The 21,277-nt window shown below is 47.5% G+C and overlaps 1 protein-coding gene across 1 annotated transcript in view; it reads left to right on the forward strand.

Annotated features, from left to right (window-relative positions):
- The window catches only part of LOC138567865 (deoxyribonuclease-1-like), a 230,589-nt gene that overhangs the window by 170,863 nt on the left and 38,449 nt on the right, over positions 1-21,277 (forward strand). The window contains exon 9 of the mRNA XM_069646357.1: positions 15,246-15,297. Within this exon, the coding sequence (XP_069502458.1) occupies positions 15,246-15,297 (52 nt within the window). The remainder of the gene's footprint in view (positions 1-15,245; positions 15,298-21,277) is intronic.

Raw genomic sequence — 21,277 nt, forward strand, 5'->3', positions numbered from 1 at the left:
TGAGATGCCCAGGATCACACATTGGGTTAAGGGGTTAAGGGATGAAGCTGGGATTTGTGTCAACTGTGCAATTTCTGCATTTGAACACTTTCTTTTCCAGTTCCTACCATGAACTAAAACAAACAATCTCATTGTATTAAAAAAAATGGACCCCAGTTCCTATCATGAACTAAAACAAACAATCTCATTTTATTTTATTTTTAAAAACGGACTTGGAAAGTGCACAAATCACATTACCAAACTTGAGCATTTTTAAACAAAATATTATAAAGGTGTGTTATGCAAAATGGGAATGATTCTAGCTTCATTCTCTCCATTATCAAGGGAAGTATATCAGAACGAGCATACCAATCGATGTGATTTAACACATTTTATCTGGGTTTGTCTTTTGTATTTTAAAGCTTTAAACACTTCCAAAACAATGGCTTGTGACATTTTCATTTATAAATGTGCATAAAAACCTTTGACTTTTACCAAAAAGCAAACCGTTTATTGTGTCGAACAAGCAGAACTTAAAATATGCTTCCCTGAGGCCTGCAACATATTGTCCGCTCTCTTCTGTCTACCAACCCTTCCACCCAAATGGCCTACATAAGAAGAAAGATCAAGTAATGGGCTAAACGATACCTGCAGCATGCAAGAAGGCAAACCTCACAGAAGTCAGCACAGTAATGTCAAATATATTAGATGATTTGACCAGGATCACTATCGTCTGCTGGAAAATCCAGGATACAAACATGAACGCTGTTGTTCCATAGTCTTGAATTTGGATACTTATTCACCTCTTGGACTAACAGTTTATGCCATCGTTGGAGGCGATTGCCCAGGTTTTACAACACCCCATCTGAACAAACCAAATTCTAGACCTTCACCATACGGATGATATGTTAGTATTTATAGCAACCCCTATCTGGTACAGGAACATTGCTGATATAGCAGATGTTGTTTTGCAAAACCAAGTACTTATGCAGGCATGTTAATAAACTTCAGACATAGTAAAGGCGCAGCCAGCCTTGCTGGAATGTGTATTCTAGTTTTGCATATGAACACATATCTCTGCAATGGGTGCTTCACACTCTGAGCCAATTTCTGAACCATTGTGGCACTCAAGTTATCAATATCCATTTCACCATTGCCTATTGCACATGATCAACACAATTCCCACAGGAAGGAAAGAATGCTACAAAGGAACACACACACTATGTATAGCACAGTGAACACAGAAAGCAATACATTATTAATTGATCAAGGCAGAATGCACTTGGCAAACCAGAAAGGCAATGGGTTTAGAGCCTCAGTAGCACCGCATAAAATATCCTGACATGTGCTATTTAAGACTGGTGAACAATGGAATCTTACTTCTTCAGATCAGCCAGCCTTGTGGGGCCCCCTCCAAGGTGGGGGCCCTGGGCAAGTGCCCCTTTTGCCCTCCCATAAAAACGTCTCTGGAGGGCAGGTCTTTTATCCTCTGCTGGCAAATGGCTGCCTCTCAGAATTTAGATGCCATGCCAGAGGGTTGCCTTACAGCCAAGGGTGTGTTCCATTTGAAGTGAGATTGAAGGAAGCAGCTAGAGCAGCATGCCTCGGGAGGATAGCCCAGGGGCAACGTGCTTTCCTTGGAAGCAAGACAACACAGAGCACCACAGGTTCAATCCCCGGGTCCGGGCTTAGAAACCTCTAGTTATTAAGCACATTATAAATAACCTATCATATCAGGTTTATAGTCATAATACCGAATTTATAAATCTAGAAAAAAAAAAATATAGAATTTTTTTAATGACGTTTTTTTCTATTTTTTTTTATTTTAACCCTTTTTTTTACTTACCTGACCCAAAAAATACATATATATATAAAAAAAAATCGATATTTTTTTTTTCGCCCTTTTTTTCGAGATTTTTGTTGTTCGAGATTTTTTTTTCGGCCTTTTGACCGACCACCATCATATCATATCAGTAGAGCCCTTATGCGGGGAGGCTTGCTGTAGGGAAGGTTGCTTCTGAGATTTTGAGGGGGGCCCGAACCCAGTTACTGAGAGAGCTGGTGGATGCATACTGCTTGGTAAAGGGAATGTATAATGTGCCTACTGGCAGAATGGATTGGATATTTAGAGAGGCTAGAAATCACACCAATCACTGAGCATCATTCCGGCATAAAGGTTAGCAGTGGCACCCACAAGGCACTATCTTTGGAAGAGCTACTGTGCCCTTCAAAGATGGAAAGATGTGCATCACGACTGCACTCGAGTGCAGAGCTAGTGACAGTGCAGTCACCTGCCATGCCTGGAGACCTATGAAGAGCCTAGTGCCACCATGTCGGCACCCGGACCTGAGAGATGACGAGGAGCATCTTGATGACTGGAGGAAATTGACTTGATTCAGGCTCTATGAATCCTCCAATCGGGACACATTACCGAAAGACTTTGCTACCTCACAGGAAGGAGAGGAGACAAGGGAGGAGTAAGGCACCATTGCAGCTCCGGCGTTCATCCAGGGCTGGGGCACCGGGGCCCGCTCTATGCATGAACAAGTGATAGTGTTAGGTTGGGGATCTTAAATTAAAAAGCCAGTAGAATTACTCCCCAACATCCGCCTCAGCATTTCCACAATGTGTGACTGAAGGACAGGATAACTGGCGATGCAGTGGCAAGCCGTGCTTACTCCTCAAATCCCCCTGATAGCTCGTAACCAGATGATATGCAACTATGTTGGTGTTTGTGAGTATTTGGCACTGGCATTCAGGCGCAAGGCAGTCTTGTTGTGCCTTTCCTCCTATAGGAAGGTGCAGCTCGCATCATTTATGCACCCTATTCATTACTAAGACCGCTGAGACCATGCTCGCCTCACTTCGGCCTCGTGCATCTGCCTGTGCAGGTTGGTGATCGCACACACCGGTGTTGTTCCTCATGTGCCAGGCTTTACTTTCATGGTGCACCTTCGCAGTCCCTTCATCTTCACTACTACTCTGTCTGCATATCTGCATGACTCTGTGCAAGCGTGTCTGTTGCCTGTCTGGCACGCCAGTGACTGGGTTAGGAACTGGGGAGGTTTAAGCCGCTAAGCGCAACCTGCGCGTTCATAAGGAAAGGCTGAGCCCATAGTCCTGTGCAACCAATATGCCTTCCTGCACAGGAGCTTGCAGCGTGTATGGCCTAGGCATTTTTCCTTGCATTAGCAACCTCATCAGAGCCAGATGTCTGGGGTTGAAATGTAAGGCGTGCCAGCATTCCTTAGGACACCAACCTTCGACGCCTGAAAGTCAGTCGCTAGAGTCAAAAACGGAGCGATGGATCAGAAGATTTGAAAACTATCTTAAATCCCTGTCAGAAAACTATTTAGACTCAGATTCTAGATGACTTTTCATCCATTTGGTTGGAGATAAAGTGGATGATTTACTGCTGGCGTTCCTGGCAGACAAACAGAATTCATACGAGTGCTTGAATAAATACCTACATCAATCCTCCAAGGAACATCGATTACGAGGGAAATACCTTTAACATGGCTCGTCAATTACCTGGCAAGTCACTTGACACGTTTTACACGTGGTTAATGGTACCATAAATTCAACAATGACACCAAAATCCTCATTCCTATCACTGGCTCTCATGACATCGACTCGGCCTCTCTAAACGTCATCTACCAAACGATTCAAACTTGGATGGCCCACCATGGTTTATGCTTGAATGATGAAAAGACAGAACCTCTCCTTTTAGGGTCACAACTCTGCATCAACAAAGATGATGTAGCCTCTAAGGCATTCAATATTGACAGTAACATCATAAGGGTGTCTAAAGAAGTAAAAACCCTAGGGTTCTACCTTGCCTAAGCCCTCACATTAAGCCAATCAACACTACCTCATCAGCAAAAGCTTACACATCCAAGTTGATCAACGCCTGCAGATTGTTTGTGTCTTCTGGCAGCTGCATCAGTGTAGCCAGAGCTCTCATCCTGTCTAGATTGGACTACTGTAACGCCCTCCACTACAGGTGCCTCAAAATAATGCCCTCAGAGAAGTGCTCAACATACCTAAAAAGGCCATATTTCCACGTTAAGAAGGAATGCTCACTGCTCACTGATTTCTGGTGCAAGAGCGTGTAGTCTTCAAAACACTCACCAGGACACATATATGCCTTCTCAAGTCAGCGCCTAGTTGCTTAGTAGACAAAGTATCTAGATCGCATTCTACCAGGTACACGCGCTCTGCACATGTGCACCTACTCTCCACGCCGAGGGTCAGATTACAGAAAGCCGGAGGCAGTAGCTTCCCTACAGACTCTTTCTGGGCCTACCGAAAACTGAAAACCTGTCTCTTCACTCAAGAATTACCGATGTAAGTCATGCTCACTAGGTAATAACCTTTGCTATTCTTGTAACCTCCATGTTACCTGTAAACCTCCATGTTAAGAATAAATCACAGTTTGGCTCGTATCAGTATTCTACCTGCCTCACATACATGTAACTATGTACGAATTATGAACTTGTCTATATGTTACTATGCAACTACAGTATTATCTACTGTCAAGAACAGCGCCCAGATGCCTACGGGTTTGGTGCGCCTTATAAATAGCAAAAATAAATAAATAAATAACAATGAAGAGTCCATTTATCTGTGGATCACTGAAGGACAGTCATCCATGAGCTTATGAAAGCAGCTGAAGAACCAGGGACCCGGGTAAATATTCTCATAATGCCATGTACAAGCATGGAAGTGGGCATTCTGGGGACCTAAATGGATAAAGAAAGGGGGCAAAAAGATGAATCAGTGTGCCAAATGAATGGGTGGTGACAAAATCAAAGGAGCAGGGTGGCATGCGACAGCGTGGCTGCAAGGTCAAAACAAATGGGGAAGAGCCTGCTATTGCGTGGCCAAAACCGTCCGCACAGAAACAACGTCAAGCTACAAATCGCCAATGTGGAAAGTGCAGCAAATTCAATCACTGCACGAAGGTTTGCAGATGTGGCCCAACAAACAAATGAAGACCAGAAAGATCTCAAAGGACACATCTGCAGCATGGACGTCGAGCGAGATGACTCCTCAGCGCCTGTTTGGGACATCAATTCTCAAGGCCATGTCTACCTGGCTTTGCCCCATGAAGATACTGAAGATGGCAACCCTGACCTCTTGGCAGGAGATCATCAAGCAAGACTCATGATTAACACCAGCACCTGGTTGACCATAATGTGGGTTACTGAATGCAAAGAGATGGAAGAGAAACCTGCCCGGCTACCAGCAGATCCGATCGGAGAGCGGCCATTCGGGCAGCAAAATGCTCCATGCTGAAATGTGGAAATTGTGTGGCAACAATAAGGCACATCGACAAAGAAAGAACTGACAAGACACTTATGCTGAAATGTCAGGAAGAAACCTACAAGGATGAAGCACAGCATACACCATGGGAATCACCAGTATCTTCATGGCTTCATGGGGCACCCCCATAATGACAAGCTACCCTATTATGTTTGGAGGAGTCGGTAAACAGAGAGATGAATCAGTCCAGTCCATAGATCAGCAGCACCAAAGAGTGCAGATTCCCCCACTGCCTGCAGTAAAAAGGGAATCCTACTCCTCTTCAGTCAGGGCATCATCGAGCCAACAGCGGGACCACTGGAATGGCACCTAGATGAAATCCGAACAGCTGAACCAGTGCATCCAGGGGCACAAGGAGAGCTGCCTGCCTTGGGTTGAACTAGCACTGCCTTGTAGACCAAGACATTTCCCGAGAGCAAAGGCTTGACATTTATGCTCATTTGCATATCCACAATGCATTGCCCATCTGCCTCTGAACCTGAGGTGAACGTCCAGTCATTGATGCTGTGCGGTGCTGTGCTGTGCGTATCTTGGCCTAAAATCTGCTTCACTTTTCAGGTGGATGCTTTTTTTCCAAGCCTTTTAATGTTAAACCCACCATGACTTTGGGATGTGGGTGTGTGGGTGTGTGTGGGTGTGTGTGTGTGCGCACACAATTCTGCAAGTGTGTTTGTTTGATAAATCGAATTTATTAAAAACATTAAAGTTAATATAAATAACATAGTGAATGTTTAAAAAGGGAGTCAGTGGGTATATGCAGTACTTGCGCATAACTCCTGTATCTACATGCCTCTCCCCTTCCTATATGAGACAGAATACGCACATGTCTACACATATTAGCTTACAGGCTTCTATACCTCCTTGTTTTAGGCATGGTCTGTAAGAACGATGCCCCCTCAAGATACTCAATGAACACCTGTACCTAGGCTATCCCTTTAAGGGGAACTGAACCAGAACAGTTCTTGACACTCTCTCGTTTCCGGCCTCTAAGCGTCCATTTCTCAAGGGAAGCGGATGTAACTCTGAACCGCTGTCCTAGGCTCCCCTACACCCCCTAATCTTGTGGCAGTGGAACATATTCACTAGATATTTAGATCTTTGTTTCCGGTACCATTCACAGAGACATATATAGTGCATCCTTCTCTCCGCAGCCCTGACTTATTCCAGGGGGCGCCTGAAGTTGCTCCTAACACAGCTTTGCGCGCGGCCGCTTATCCTTGGGATGAAGGATAATATGCAAATAACCCCTATAATCTCACATGGTGTTATCTCGAGATAGGATGTAATACGGCTTCTGCTTATTTCCTGTTGTCTTTCCTTGGCTCAGCTGTTTTCCTTTAGGATATTTCAATCACCATAAGGAATATTGTGTGATGGCCGAACCATCCCAGGAGCCGCAACAGACCCAGCGAGGTGTACCTGGAAGTAAGCCGTGTCCCTCTGTGGTATCTGCTGTATGCCATCACACCAGTCATGTGGGGTTTTAAGAACGATGATATGTGCTGTCCAAATCTTGATCCATAACACAGCGACAGCTAGCATGGTCTCCCGGTTTATAATGGCCAAGCTTGGTTGCCCCCCCCCCCAAGAGAAAACTCTTCAGAACTTGTTTTCCATTCTGACTAGAGGGGCAATGGTTATTGCTCACCAAGCGTCAACTGCATAAGCCCCTGCGGCCATTGCCTTAGCTTTCTGGCTATTTATTAGAGCTGATTTAGTTTTAAAGACCCTCAACCTCCAACCAAAGCTTAGGATCCCTCTGTCACATTGTGACGTTTGTTTAGTGGATAGGGCACTATGAGGTGACTATGAGAAGAAAGGAACACAATGACCCCCAAGATAATCATACTATATTACCACCGCCACCTGAGTCCCCTAAATGCCCAGTGTCATTTTAAAGGCTCTTTCTGAGCCACAAGAACATCAATTGCTTCAATTTTTTGTCAGTCTTCTGCGACTGCAAAAGGCTTCAAAGGCAGCAATAAGACTGTGGCAGCTGATCTCATTATGGGCTATGAAGGCAGCATCATCTGTGCAGGGTATAGGTGATACGTCTATGCCGCTTGCATGGGAGCATGATCTGTGCAGGGTATAGGTGATGCGTCTATGCCGCTTGCATGGCAGCATGATCTGTGCAGGGTATAGGTGATACGTCTATGCCGCTTGCATGGGAGCATGATCTGTGCAGGGTATAGGTGATACGTCTATGCCGCTTGCATGGGAGCATGATCTGTGCAGGGTATAGGTGATGCGTCTATGCCGCTTGCATGGCAGCATGATCTGTGCAGGGTATAGGTGATACGACTATGCCGCTTGCATGGGAGCATCATCTGTGCAGGGTATACGCGATACGTCTATGCCGCTTGCATGGCAGCATGATCTGTGCAGGGTATAGGTGATACGTTTATGCCGCTTGCATGGGAGCATGATCTGTGCAGGGTATAGGTGATACGTCTATGCCGCTTGCATGGGAGCATGATCTGTGCAGGGTATAGGTGAAACGTCTATGCCGCTTGCATGGGAGCATGATCTGTGCAGGGTATAGGTGATACGTCTATGCCGCTTGCATGGCAGCATGATCTGTGCAGGGTATAGGTGAAACATCTATGCCGCTTGCATGGGAGCATGATCTGTGCAGGGTATAGGTGATAGGTCTATGCCGCTTGCATGGCAGCATGATCTGTGCAGGGTATAGGTGATACGTCTATGCCGCTTACATGGGAGCATGATCTGTGCAGGGTATAGGTGATACGTCTATGCCGCTTGCATGGGAGCATGATCTGTGCAGGGCATAGGTGATAGGTCTATGCCGCATGCATGGCAGCATGATCTGTGCAGGGCATAGGTGATACGTCTATGCCGCTTGCATGGGAGCATGATCTGTGCAGGGTATAGGTGATACGTCTATGCCGCTTGCATGGGAGCATGATCTGTGCAGGGTATAGGTGATACGTCTATGCCGCTTGCATGGGAGCATCATCTGTGCAGGGTATACGCGATACGTCTATGCCGCTTGCATGGCAGCATGATCTGTGCAGGGTATAGGTGATACGTCTATGCCGCTTGCATGGCAGCATGATCTGTGCAGGGTATAGGTGATACATCTATGCCGCGTGCAGGGTATAGGTGATACGTCTATGCCGCTTGCATGGGAGCATCATCTGTGCAGGGTATACGCGATACGTCTATGCCGCTTGCATGGCAGCATGATCTGTGCAGGGTATAGGTGATACGTCTATGCCGCTTGCATGGGAGCATCATCTGTGCAGGGTATACGCGATACGTCTATGCCGCTTGCATGGCAGCATGATCTGTGCAGGGTATAGGTGATACGTTTATGCCGCTTGCATGGGAGCATGATCTGTGCAGGGTATAGGTGATACGTCTATGCCACTTGCATGGGAGCATGATCTGTGCAGGGTATAGGTGAAACGTCTATGCCGCTTGCATGGGAGCATGATCTGTGCAGGGTATAGGTGATACGTCTATGCCGCTTGCATGGCAGCATGATCTGTGCAGGGTATAGGTGAAACGTCTATGCCGCTTGCATGGGAGCATGATCTGTGCAGGGTATAGGTGATAGGTCTATGCCGCTTGCATGGCAGCATGATCTGTGCAGGGTATAGGTGATACGTCTATGCCGCTTACATGGGAGCATGATCTGTGCAGGGTATAGGTGATACGTCTATGCCGCTTGCATGGGAGCATGATCTGTGCAGGGCATAGGTGATAGGTCTATGCCGCTTGCATGGCAGCATGATCTGTGCAGGGCATAGGTGATACGTCTATGCCGCTTGCATGGGAGCATGATCTGTGCAGGGTATAGGTGATACGTCTATGCCGCTTGCATGGGAGCATGATCTGTGCAGGGTATAGGTGATACGTCTATGCCGCTTGCATGGGAGCATCATCTGTGCAGGGTATACGCGATACGTCTATGCCGCTTGCATGGCAGCATGATCTGTGCAGGGTATAGGTGATACGTCTATGCCGCTTGCATGGCAGCATGATCTGTGCAGGGTATAGGTGATACATCTATGCCGCGTGCAGGGTATAGGTGATACGTCTATGCCGCTTGCATGGGAGCATCATCTGTGCAGGGTATATGCGATACGTCTATGCCGCTTGCATGGCAGCATGATCTGTGCAGGGTATAGGTGATACGTCTATGCCGCTTGCATGGCAGCATGATCTGTGCAGGGTATAGGTGATACATCTATGCCGCTTGCGTGGCAGCATGATCTGTGCAGGGTATAGGTGAAACATCTATGCCGCTTGCATGGGAGCATGATCTGTGCAGGGTATAGGTGATAGGTCTATGCCGCTTGCATGGCAGCATGATCTGTGCAGGGTATAGGTGATACGTCTATGCCGCTTGCATGGGAGCATGATCTGTGCAGGGTATAGGTGATACGTCTATGCCGCTTGCATGGGAGCATCATCTGTGCAGGGTATACGCGATACGTCTATGCCGCTTGCATGGCAGCATGATCTGTGCAGGGTATAGGTGATAAGTCTATGCCGCTTGCATGGCAGCATGATCTGTGCAGGGTATAGGTGATACGTCTATGCCGCTTGCATGGCAGCATCCTCTCTGCAGGGTATGATATGATATGATATGGCATTTGTAACGTGCCTATACACAAGTGTTTCAAGGCGCGACGAGGCAGGGAGGGGGGAACAAGGGGAAGACAGACAACGATCCTAATAGGCCACGTGACATTCAGATCGCGCAAGTGCAGGGGTAGGGGGAAGGGAGAAAGTGCAAGGGGAAGGGGAGGGGGGAAGTGCGGTACAAGGTAAGAAGAATAAAATAAAATAAATAAATAAAGAGGGCCAGCTGGTGGCAAGTGCAAGGTAAGTGCAGACAAGTGCTGGGAAGGGGGGGCTGTAGGGATACAGAGACAGTCCTGCAGTGCAGGGGTTGCCAGGGAGGCAGTGCAAGTGGAGAGTGGCTGGACCCAGGACCGGGGTCGGTGAGAGGGGTATAGGTGATACGTCTATGCCACTTGCATGGCAGCATCCTCTCTGCAGGGTATAGGTGATAAGTCTATGCCGCTTGCATGGCAGCATCCTCTCTGCAGGGTATAGGTGATAAGTCTATGCCGCTTGCATGGCAGCATCCTCTCTGCAGGGTATTGGTGATACGTCTATGCCGCTTGCATGGCAGCATCATCTGCGCAGGGTATAGGTGATACTTCTATGCTGCTTGCATGGCAGTATCATCTGTGCAGGGTATAAGTGATACGTCTATGCTGCTTGCATGGCAGCATCATCCATGGGAGCGCCATCTGTGCAGGGTATAAGTGATACGTCTATGCTGCTTGCATGGCAGCATCATCCATGGGAGCGCCATCTGTGCAGGGTATAAGTGATATGTCAATGCTGCTTGCATGGCAGTATCATATGTGCAGGGTATAGGTGATACTTCTATGCCGCTTGTATGGCAGCATCATCCATTGCAGCATCATCTGTGCAGGGTATAAGTGATATGTCTATGCCGCTTGCATGGCAGCATCATCTGTGCAGGGTATAAGTGATACGTCTATGCCACTTGCATGGCAGCATCATCTGTGCAGGGTATAGGTGATACGTCTATGCTGCTTGCATGGCAGCATCATCCATGGGAGCGCCATCTGTGCAGGGTATAAGTGATACGTCTATGCTGCTTGCATGGCAGCATCATCCATGGGAGCGCCATCTGTGCAGGGTATAAGTGATACGTCTATGCTGCTTGCATGGCAGCATCATCCATGGGAGCGCCATCTGTGCAGGGTATAAGTGATACGTCTATGCTGCTTGCATGGCAGCATCATCCATGGGAGCGCCATCTGTGCAGGGTATAAGTGATATGTCAATGCTGCTTACATGGCAGCATCATATGTGCAGGGTATAGGTGATACTTCTATGCCGCTTGTATGGCAGCATCATCCATTGCAGCATCATCTGTGCAGGGTATAAGTGATACGTCTATGCCACTTGCATGGCAGCATCATCTGTGCAGGTTGTAGGTGATACGTCTATGCTGCTTGCATGGCAGCATCATCCATGGGAGCGCCATCTGTGCAGGGTATAAGTGATATGTCTATGCCGCTTGCATGGCAGCATCATATGTGCAGGGTATAGGTGATACTTCTATGCCGCTTGTATGGCAGCATCATCCATTGCAGCATCATCTGTGCAGGGTATAAGTGATATGTCTATGCCGCTTGCATGGCAGCATCATCTGTGCAGGGTATAGGTGATACGTCTATGCTGCTTGCATGGCAGCATCATCCATGGGAGCGCCATCTGTGCAGGGTATAAGTGATATGTCAATGCTGCTTGCATGGCAGCATCATCTGTGCAGGGTATAAGTAAAACGTCTATGCCGCTTGCATGGCAGCATCATCTGTGCAGGGTATAGGTGATACGTCTATGCTGCTTGCATGGCAGCATCATCCATGGGAGCGCCATCTGTGCAGGGTATAAGTGATATGTCAATGCTGCTTTCATGGCAACATCATCTGTGCAGGGTATAAGTAAAACGTCTATGCCGCTTGCATGGCAGCATCATCTGTGCAGGGTATAGGTGATACGTCTATGCTGCTTGCATGGCAGCATCATCCATGGGAGCGCCATCTGTGCAGGGTATAAGTGATATGTCAATGCTGCTTGCATGGCAGCATCATCTGTGCAGGGTATAAGTAAAACGTCTATGCCACTTGCATAAGGGATATCCTGAGAGGCTCTGATTGAAGTATCACTGAGACCATTAATGCATTGCTTAAAAAGAAGTGCTCCCTGGTGCACGCCCTTTGTCACTGTAAAGAAGTCAGCGGTTTCCCCTCTTTCACCATATCTGACTCTGGCACAGTCGCCACAGCGCAGACTAATCATGACATTCTCAATGCCAATATGGCGGCCATAGACCACAAAATATTACTATCTACTGCATCCCAAGTGATGATCATATAGGAATATAGGATACATACATAGAAGGGCTGTTTTATTGTTCTGAACATATGTGGTTAATATAAGATTAAAGTATTGACATTGCTCAATTGCCCCTGCACAAAAGCCCATATGGGGGTGGGAAGGAACCTCATTTTCACTGGTCCAGTAATGCCGGCGCTGCAGAAGAACTTTCCCATGATTCTTAACCTTCACTGTCAAGTTAGGCGATTGTCCTACAGCACTTCCAAACCCGATGGGCCAGGAGGACCTTGAGGACCAGGCGTGGGAAGTGGGTTTCATGATGCGTGAGGTGGGTGATGGTAGAGGTGAGTTTGACCGGGGTGGCTTGAGAGGTAGAGGTGGCGATTGAGGTTGTTTCCGAGGGAGATGCAGTGGCCTGGTGGTGACTGTGGTGGATTTGGACCAAAGAAAACTGATTCTAGGTGGGATCACAGAGAATACCAGGGAACGCCCTTATTAAATGATACCGATTTGTTTTTTTGTTTTTATTTTATCTGATTTTGTGGGTGCTGCATTGTCCCTCTTTACCCATTTGTGTGGTCCAGCGTGCCAGGGAAAACAAGGACAAGGTATTTGAGGTAAGAGAGCGTGGCTCTGCAGGATAAGTGACTAAAGGGTGCAGGAAAAAAAAGGTTCTCTTTTTTTATTGCAGCAGTATTGACAAATTGCACGATAATCTTAGCCATTAGTCACGGTCAGGATGTCGAGAATCGTTATCGGCAAACACGATTCTGGGTTCAGTGTCGCTAGGGGACAATGCCTGGCTTTTATTTCTGACTACTTACGGTCATACATGTTAGTCTGTATGGGTTCACAGTGCCAGAGAGGCTCTCCCAGAGCATGTGCCATGACTTCCTAGCGGTTTGGAGCCTTTTCCGGTTAGCTTAGACTTCAAGAGGGGCTGGAAAGCTGCACCTTCGTGCCTCTGTGTCCTTTTTTAAAGCACCAACATGCTTGGCCTCTGCTTAAGGGAGGAAGGATAGTTCAGGGGCAATGCGTTTGTGTTGGATGCAAGACAACGCAGCGCACCACAGGTTCACATCCTGAAACCTCTCCTGGTATTAAGGGTGTTATAAATGAACAATTATAATCATAATGTAATAAGGGATGATCATCAGAGGATGAGTGCAACACCATGACTGTGATACCCAGCACTAACAATGTTCAGCTAATGAACTCCTTCTTTTGCCAGATTGCGTAGTGACAAAGAACGCCCGTCCCTCTGTAGCCTGTCCTTCAATCGCACAATGTTAAATGGATGAGGTGAACAGCTAGGATAAAGCCTACTAGCATTGAAGGTCTCCTACAAGACACAGAGGATGAAATGCAAGTGCAAACACTATTCAGGGAGTCCCTCACAATTGCTAGGGACGGATAAGCATATACCTCAGGAGGTAAAAGTGGCAAGCCCACTGCCCAGTACTTGTTGGTTGGACCAACAGTACAGGATAAAGTAATTGACCAGAAATTCCTGCAGACAATCAGAGCAGACTGTAAACAAGTGGTATCTTGTGAGAATAATTAACATCATAATACGGCCCAGGAACAGCTTCATCATGCCATTGATAAAAATGATGAAAGGCAGCTTTGGAAAATTATAACTAAGGGCATTAACACAAGTTTGGGGTCTCTAGGGAATACCATTGGAGCTGATGATTGGTGTCCCATTTCGCCGCACTCTAAGGGGGACTGTCGGTCTAGTTTGCTTTGATGACTTCTTAGGACTTTGGTAACCAAATGGAAGCGGGGAGTGACATTATTCCATCTCCAAATAAATTGATCAATCTGCGTACATACTTCACGATATTGCATATAGTGAGTGTTAAGACCAGGAAAGTGGGTCAAGAGCCCTGCCCACTAATGGTCAGACGTGATTTATATAAATGATATGTTGATCTCTATGGCACCTTTTGATTAAGCATTATAAATGCTGTCCTCCAATTGGGCTTCGAACCTAATTTCTGGCTTGAGATGGGAACATTTTCCTCTATTTGAAAAGGAGTTTTGATAGAAGTGAAAGATGAGGTGCCCGAGGAGCAGATTCCTGACATGTAGAACACATTTTGCCTGGTAATTTGTGCCTGCCTCTACTCGCTGTGAGGAATTAAGCTTCCAAATTCTGCCTACAGTGAGTGAATGGCTCCTTCACAGAACCTACCCACTTGATGTGTTTCTGTTTGTGAACCACTGGATCCTGCACTACTAAAGTTCAGCAAGTGTCTGTTAGCCTTCTAGACACTCTTCCACTGCTAACCTTCCAAACAGATGCTTCCATGATGTTTTGCAACCACACGGCACCAAGCACCGCCCAAGGTCACTGAATAATTGTATTGGTCAGTGAAGCCCTTTGTACAGCCCAAGGGCTCCTATTACTTCCCCAGGCCCCACATGCATGTCCGCTGCCTGTATCTGTGAGCTGTCCTGCAGCTGCAAAGGGCCCAGTGACGCCCTTGGCCTCGTTTATCTTTGGCCGTGTCGACCCACCCTCACCCCTTCCTGCTTGCAAACGTGGCCTCTCGGGCCTCTTGTCTTTGTGGAAGCACTGTATAGCCCCACATGTTCCTTCATCAAGCCCCCACTCTGCCACACTCCACACCCCGCCAATGTGCCTGGCATCTTCATGAATTGATAGGTCTCTACAACTTTCCTGCTGCTCCAAAACCCCTGTCTCTGTGCCCTAGCTGTCTCATTTTCCCATGGGCATAATTTTACGGGGGGCAAGAGTGTTTGTCCCCCCCCAATTCTTGTGGCACACCACATTGTCCCACTCATTTGGCAGGCGCCCCTTTCATTTAGATGGGATGTCCCCCCAACAGTTTCAGCAAAGTTACTCCACTGCTGATTTTCCCCATTTAATGATGGTGTCTTCAGTTGCCCCGAATCTTCCAGTGTTCCCAGTCCCCTAGTTTTTTCCTCCTGTGCAGTAACTCTCGTCCTTGCCAATGTCTCTTGTCTGACGCAAACGCATGTTTTCTCTCTTTCAGGCTAAAGCTGTGTCTGACCATTACCCCGTGGAGTTGGAACTGAAGCTGGACGGTGAGTAAGACCCGTCCGCACTAGCTGAAAAACTCAAGCCTGCGCCATCTTGCTTTCCCCCAGTATAAATGACTCCAGGTGCTCTGCAGTGTTTTGCCCCCAGGGCAGATCAGCATTAGTGGCCTCAGGAGGCCTGCATTCCATGTCCCTAAACCCTGCCATAGTCACTTTCCACCGGGATTACTTTACTTGGACTGATGACCCCTTCCCCCAGCTCCCAGTCTCCCAGCATCAAATACAGGGTTCCCCCCCCTTCTAAATATTCAAATTGATTTTTCTATTTCGCAAAAGATCGATTTAGAAAGACCACTCTGACACCGCCGTGAGCGGTCTTCCTAAATCGACCAGTCATGACCCTCGCCGCACACAAGTGCGCACAAGGGCTAACAGGTGCGGCCATGCCGGAAGACGGACGTGTTTGTGTGTTTGTGTGTTTGACCGTCTGTGTGTCTCTGTGGGGGAATGTCTGTAGTCTGGAACTGTGTTTGTGTGTCTGTGTGTCTAAACGGGTACGGGTGAATCTTAGCCGGTAAGGGAGAGGGCTGGGGGAGCAAAGGGGTGTTCAGTTGGTGAAGCCCCTGATATGAAGGAACACCTTCCAGCGCGGGAGGGGTGAGGGTTCTGGTGGGGAGCATCTGGCACCGGGATTGGGGACTGAATACCCTCCCACCCCCGGACCCCACAAATCATCATAATCCCACATTTGAAGGCTACATAAAATCGACCGAAAATAAAATCTGTCTTTTTTGTGTGCGGCCTTCAATGTGCTGTATTATCCCATAGAACCTTTCCCCCAGGGGCGCTGCACCCCATGCACACCCCACGCTTGCAGCAACCATTACCATGAGTGCCAGGATTAGGTATACAGTGCATCCCCCCACACTGCCAGCCGGCCTTATCATAAGTAGCCGCAGTGTGGATGTAGTCGACACTTCCTGTACCTGTCTACCTTACCGGAAATGCCTAATGGATCTCCACAATCTATGTCCCCCGGCCTGCCTTCCTTAGCACGAGTGGCTGCAGTCTGCCGTAGGTCCATGCTCCTCCAGCTCAGGCATACCATACTATAAAGGCCACCTAATGGTCGGTAGTCTATTGCTCAAGTCTACCTTAACATGAGACCTTGTAGGAGGTTCGCAGTCTGGGCCCCACCTCCCCAGCCTACATTGCTATAGGGGCTGTCAGGAGATGGGTAGCCCATGCCACCCATAGAACCTCCCATCTACTCCCACCTAGACCCATGTCTGCCTGTTCACCCACATGTATGGTTGCCACGTGTTGTCCAGCCAGAAATCAAACAATGCTATGTTAACTCTATCTTCACAGGAGCTCATAATAGGCCTCATCTGGATAGGTGCTCTCTCCAAGCAGAAGAAAGGTGCATACATACGCAAACAGAAAACAAGTGCCTATAGGGCCAGTGTTCTCTCTTACTGGACCAGCTAAGCACCACGGAAGGTGGCAACCGGTTCGATGTGATTTTGTCAAGTATTTTTTCCTGGTTGATTTTGCCGCAAATATATGCGGGGGAGACCCCCTGCAGTCCTGCCTAATCCCCCTACATTATTTATTCACCTAAAACCACCCCAACATATATTTGCGGCAACACCCGCTATAAAAGGTTTGATGAATTGTACTTCGATTAAAAATACTGCGGCAAAATCTCCCATTCCCGGCAACCCTACTATCCCCATGAGAACCCCCCGGTGCTCCGCAGCTACCTCATAATAAGAGCCCGTGGACAGTCTTCAGTCTGCAGCTGCCAGCCTCAGCTACGAACCCTATCCCTTCACCTTAAGGGCAGAAAACTGAAGATGGCGGGTGGACCCTGCTTCGTCCAGTCCATCCCGCTTTCTCTACCCGTGGGCCCCTCATTTATGATCAAGTTCCCTCACTATTATTGCCATCTCTGATCCTCTGCTTTCCACACTCTGATCAGTGACAACACCTGCAAACCACAACATTGATATTTCCTATTAAGAGGCAAGACTTGAAACTCCATGCCTGCTCCTCTAAGAGGGGTGAGCACGGCCCCTGGACAATCCAGAAAGCAGCTATTAACTCCCAACCCACTCTTCTAGTTTCCATCCTAAAAGGGTCGGACTGGGCCATCAAATTCACTTCTCTTCCTTCACCTCTGACATCCACCACACCCTCTCTTCCTGCCTTACGGCCATAAAAAATTGGATGTCATCCCCTTTTCTTTCTCTCAATACTGACAAGCACTCTCTCACCTTCCCCTCCTCCCTTCATCCACTTTCCCCCTTCCAATCTCCCCATCTCAACCCATGCTCGCAACCTTGGCCTCCATATCGACTCCTCTCTCTCCTTCTCCAACCACATCTCTCTAACCTCTCGTGCCTGTCGACACCAGCTCTTCAACATCTGCAAGATCCGCCCCTCCCTCACCTTCCACGCTTCTAAACTCCTAATCTCCTCCCTTATTTTCTCCCGCCCATTCTACTGCTCCTCTCTCCTCTTTGGACTTCCTGTCTCTCACCTAACTCCCCTAAAATCCATCTACCACTCCTCTATCCGCACTCTGTGTCTTCTCGGCCTTCGAGATTCTATTTCTACCTCGCTCTCCAGACTCAGCTGGCTCCCCTTCCTCTCACAATTGAAATTTCAATTCCTCTGCCTTGTCTATAAATCTCTCCATGACCTTGCCCTGCCTATCTTTCCTCCCTCCTCTCATTCTGCTCTCCCCCCGCCCGCTCTCTCCGCTCAGCTGATCTCTACCTCCTCACGGTACCCCCAGCCCCTTGTGCCTTCTCACGCTTCCGCTCCTTCCACCTCTTGGCCCCCATACACTGGAACTCCCTCCCGCTCTCCATCCGCTCCACCCCCACCTACCAATCTTTCCGCTCCTCCCTGAAAGCCCTTCTTCTCCACCCCCTGACTCTCCTTCCCTACCTCTCTCCCCCTTCATACCCATGCCCCCCTTCCCTAAACCCCTCCACCCCTTCCCCCTCCTCCCGATGACCTCAAATTGGACACTGGAACCACTATAGTGCGTAGGAGGCCTCAATGAAAAAGTGGCCCATAGATGTAAATGGCAATTCATTCCTTTTGTGACACTGTTTGAATAGTACCCCAGGGGGTCGTTGTTTGATAAACATGTGATGCAAATTGTGCATTTTAAAGAATATTTATTCAGAAACATTGGTCAAAACTATTAGTCACATAGTGAAGTAACTCCTCAAACTGGCCCACATTGGCCAAAAATGTCACTCACACCAGCATTTTGCGTTTTGGTTTGGCCATGGGCCTATTGCCCAATAGGCCAGTCCGAGCCTGCATCCTAAGGACAGTTCTCCAGCAGCGCGTTGATTTTCAACATGGCAGTGCGCTTCACAAATGATTTTTCCACAGCGTCTCATAGAGCGGCTGCTCAACTTTCCCTGTGTCCTGACTGCACATGGTATGCGCCGGTAGGAAGTGGTCAGTGCCTCTCAAGAGGTCATTGGTCCAGGGTGCAGTTGCACTAGAGCACAGCAGTGGCATTCGACTAGAGACCAATTCCAGAAACAACTTCTCTTTTAGGTATATTTTTAGCGACTATATTGTGGCATCCCAACGGGAAATACTTGCTTAATAAGCGTTCGAGCCACAGGAAGATGGGAACTACAAGACACAGGCTTTAAGGTTAAGAAAGAGTAGGGCTGAATTAGGGAAATAGCAGCTCTGTATCTTGATTTTACACTGCCTCTCTATTGATGTATGCAAGTTTGCCTCACGTGCAAGCCCAGCCCTCTCAAGAGGAGTTTGGATGGGTTCCCAAGAGAATTTTTTTTAACTCAATTTTATTTAATTGTTTGCCTTTTTTAAAGAAAACAACAACATAAAATAAATGAAATCTTACCATAAACATAAGCATCTTGTCAGTAGCCACCATAAAGGATGGAAGTGGGCCTCATTACAAGTTTTGGTGAGATTTCGGCAGTAAACTCAGTTACCACTGCATTACCACCGTTTTTGGACACACTGCCAAACTCAAAATGAGGCACAGTTTTGACAAAGAGTTTCCAAATTATGTTGCGGAAGAAAGGCATTGTGATGAGTAAGTACAAGTCTAACAGTTTGTCGGCGAGTAGGCAGAAGAAGAGGAGAGAACATCCTATGTTTGACCTCACATGGAGAAAGCAAAAGTGTAGAGTCGTAGCATTCACTAAAAATCAATATAGTGCTAAGGATCGATACATAGTTGGCCTATAGGTATTGGATAATGTAGACAAGCAGTGATTAGGAAGGGTTCCCAGTCACGCATGAATCTTGGTAATCTCCCTTCTAAGGCAGCTGTTAGCCTTTCCATAGCCCAACTGGTCCAAAGTTTTGTCCACCAAATGGGGATCGCCAGACCAGTGGGTCCCTCCAATGTTGAGCCAATGTTAACCTACCTGCGTTTAGTGCATGTGTTATGAACTTCAGGAAGTGAGTAGTTACAAAATCTACTCCCGAATCCTTCGTGCAGCCCAAAATCAGAACCAATAATTAAGCTGGAGCTGGATACAGCTCATGGCCTTGATTTGATCTAAGAGGTCTTCCCAGAAGAGTTGGGCCAAGGGGCACTCCCACCACATGTCTACAAGATTGATCCCTGTGCCACAGTCCCTCCAGCACAATGGGGATTGGTCAGGGATAAATCCATGTAGGCGCTTAGGCTCAAGATACCAACGGAGGAGGATCTTATATCAAAATTGTTTTGTGGTCGTACATCTGGAGGACTTTGTGGCTGAGAACCAAACGGACGTCTAGGACTCGATAGGGTTCTCAACGTTTAGATCAGCCTCCCACTTCCTCAAATGGGGAAGGATGTCTTCGATTTTAGCTATATTAAAAAGTCAGACGAGTTTAGATATTTTCCCTTATCTATGTTGTCATGAATGAGGAGCATGAGAAAGTGGGTTATCTAGTCCCCGCCTTTTTGATAACCCGGGCCATGGTCCAGTGGTGTATCTGTATGTATCGATATCGCTCTGACTCAGGGAGCCCGAATCTCTCCTTAAACTCCTCAGATACCAGTGGGAAGCCCTGATGATAACATCTCCCCAGCTTTGACACCCCAGCTTCCAACCACCTTCCAAGGGCTCCTTTAAGGAGACCCGGAGAGAACTCAGCATTTTCCATTACTTTGGAGAGTGGTCACAACTTGGGGTTCTCTGCCAAACCCTTTGGGCTTCATCCCAGTGATGTAGAGAAGAAGCAGTGGCCATAAGGTGCCGACCAGCTGGGCGAGGCACATTTCTCCCCAGAAAAGGGAAGTTGGGTAATCTAACCTGCAAAGATATCTGTTCCAGTTGCACCCAACGGTTGCTTAGAGGGTTGTGTATCCAATCTAAGATGTGTGCCACTTGATCCCCAATAAGGTATTGTTTAATATCCAGGCATGTCAGAATGCCACAATTCCCCGTAGGGGGCATTCCCCACCAGATAAAATGGAACAATTTCCGTTGCAGTGGGTCCAAAAGGTAATAGGGAAGTTTGATTGGGAGGCTGTAGAAGATATAAAGTAATTTTGGAATCATGTTCGTTTTTAGAGCCTGGATTATACCGAACCGGGAGATCTCTTGGGTCGTCCATCTCTCCAAGTCAGCTGCGAGGCTGCTAGGCAGGGGGGTGATGTTGTATTGTAACAGCATGTTTCATATTTCTAGGATTTTAACTACAAGGCAGCCTAAGGCGGTGGGTTCCCACTGTAATACACATTTCCACTTTAAGGGGTTTATAACACACAGCTTTAGAAATATTTAACCCTTTAGATGTGGTATAATTGATAGAGAAGCCTGCTATCTCCTCAGCCTTTCTCCGTGGCTCTTTAACAACTACCTTGTTCTGCTTGCACACCTTCTCCCCAAACTTCCAGTTTTATGCAGATGACGCACAACTCTTTTTCAAACTTCCCTCTGATCCTTTTCTTACTTCCTGCATCATTCCTGACTGCCAATCTGCCATCCAGTCCTGGGGCACTTCCAATGATCTC

The sequence above is a fragment of the Ambystoma mexicanum genome, chromosome 2p (genome assembly GCF_040938575.1).
Source record: "Ambystoma mexicanum isolate Mex_15411 chromosome 2p, UKY_AmexF1_1, whole genome shotgun sequence".
Classification (NCBI taxonomy): Eukaryota; Metazoa; Chordata; class Amphibia; order Caudata; family Ambystomatidae; genus Ambystoma; species Ambystoma mexicanum.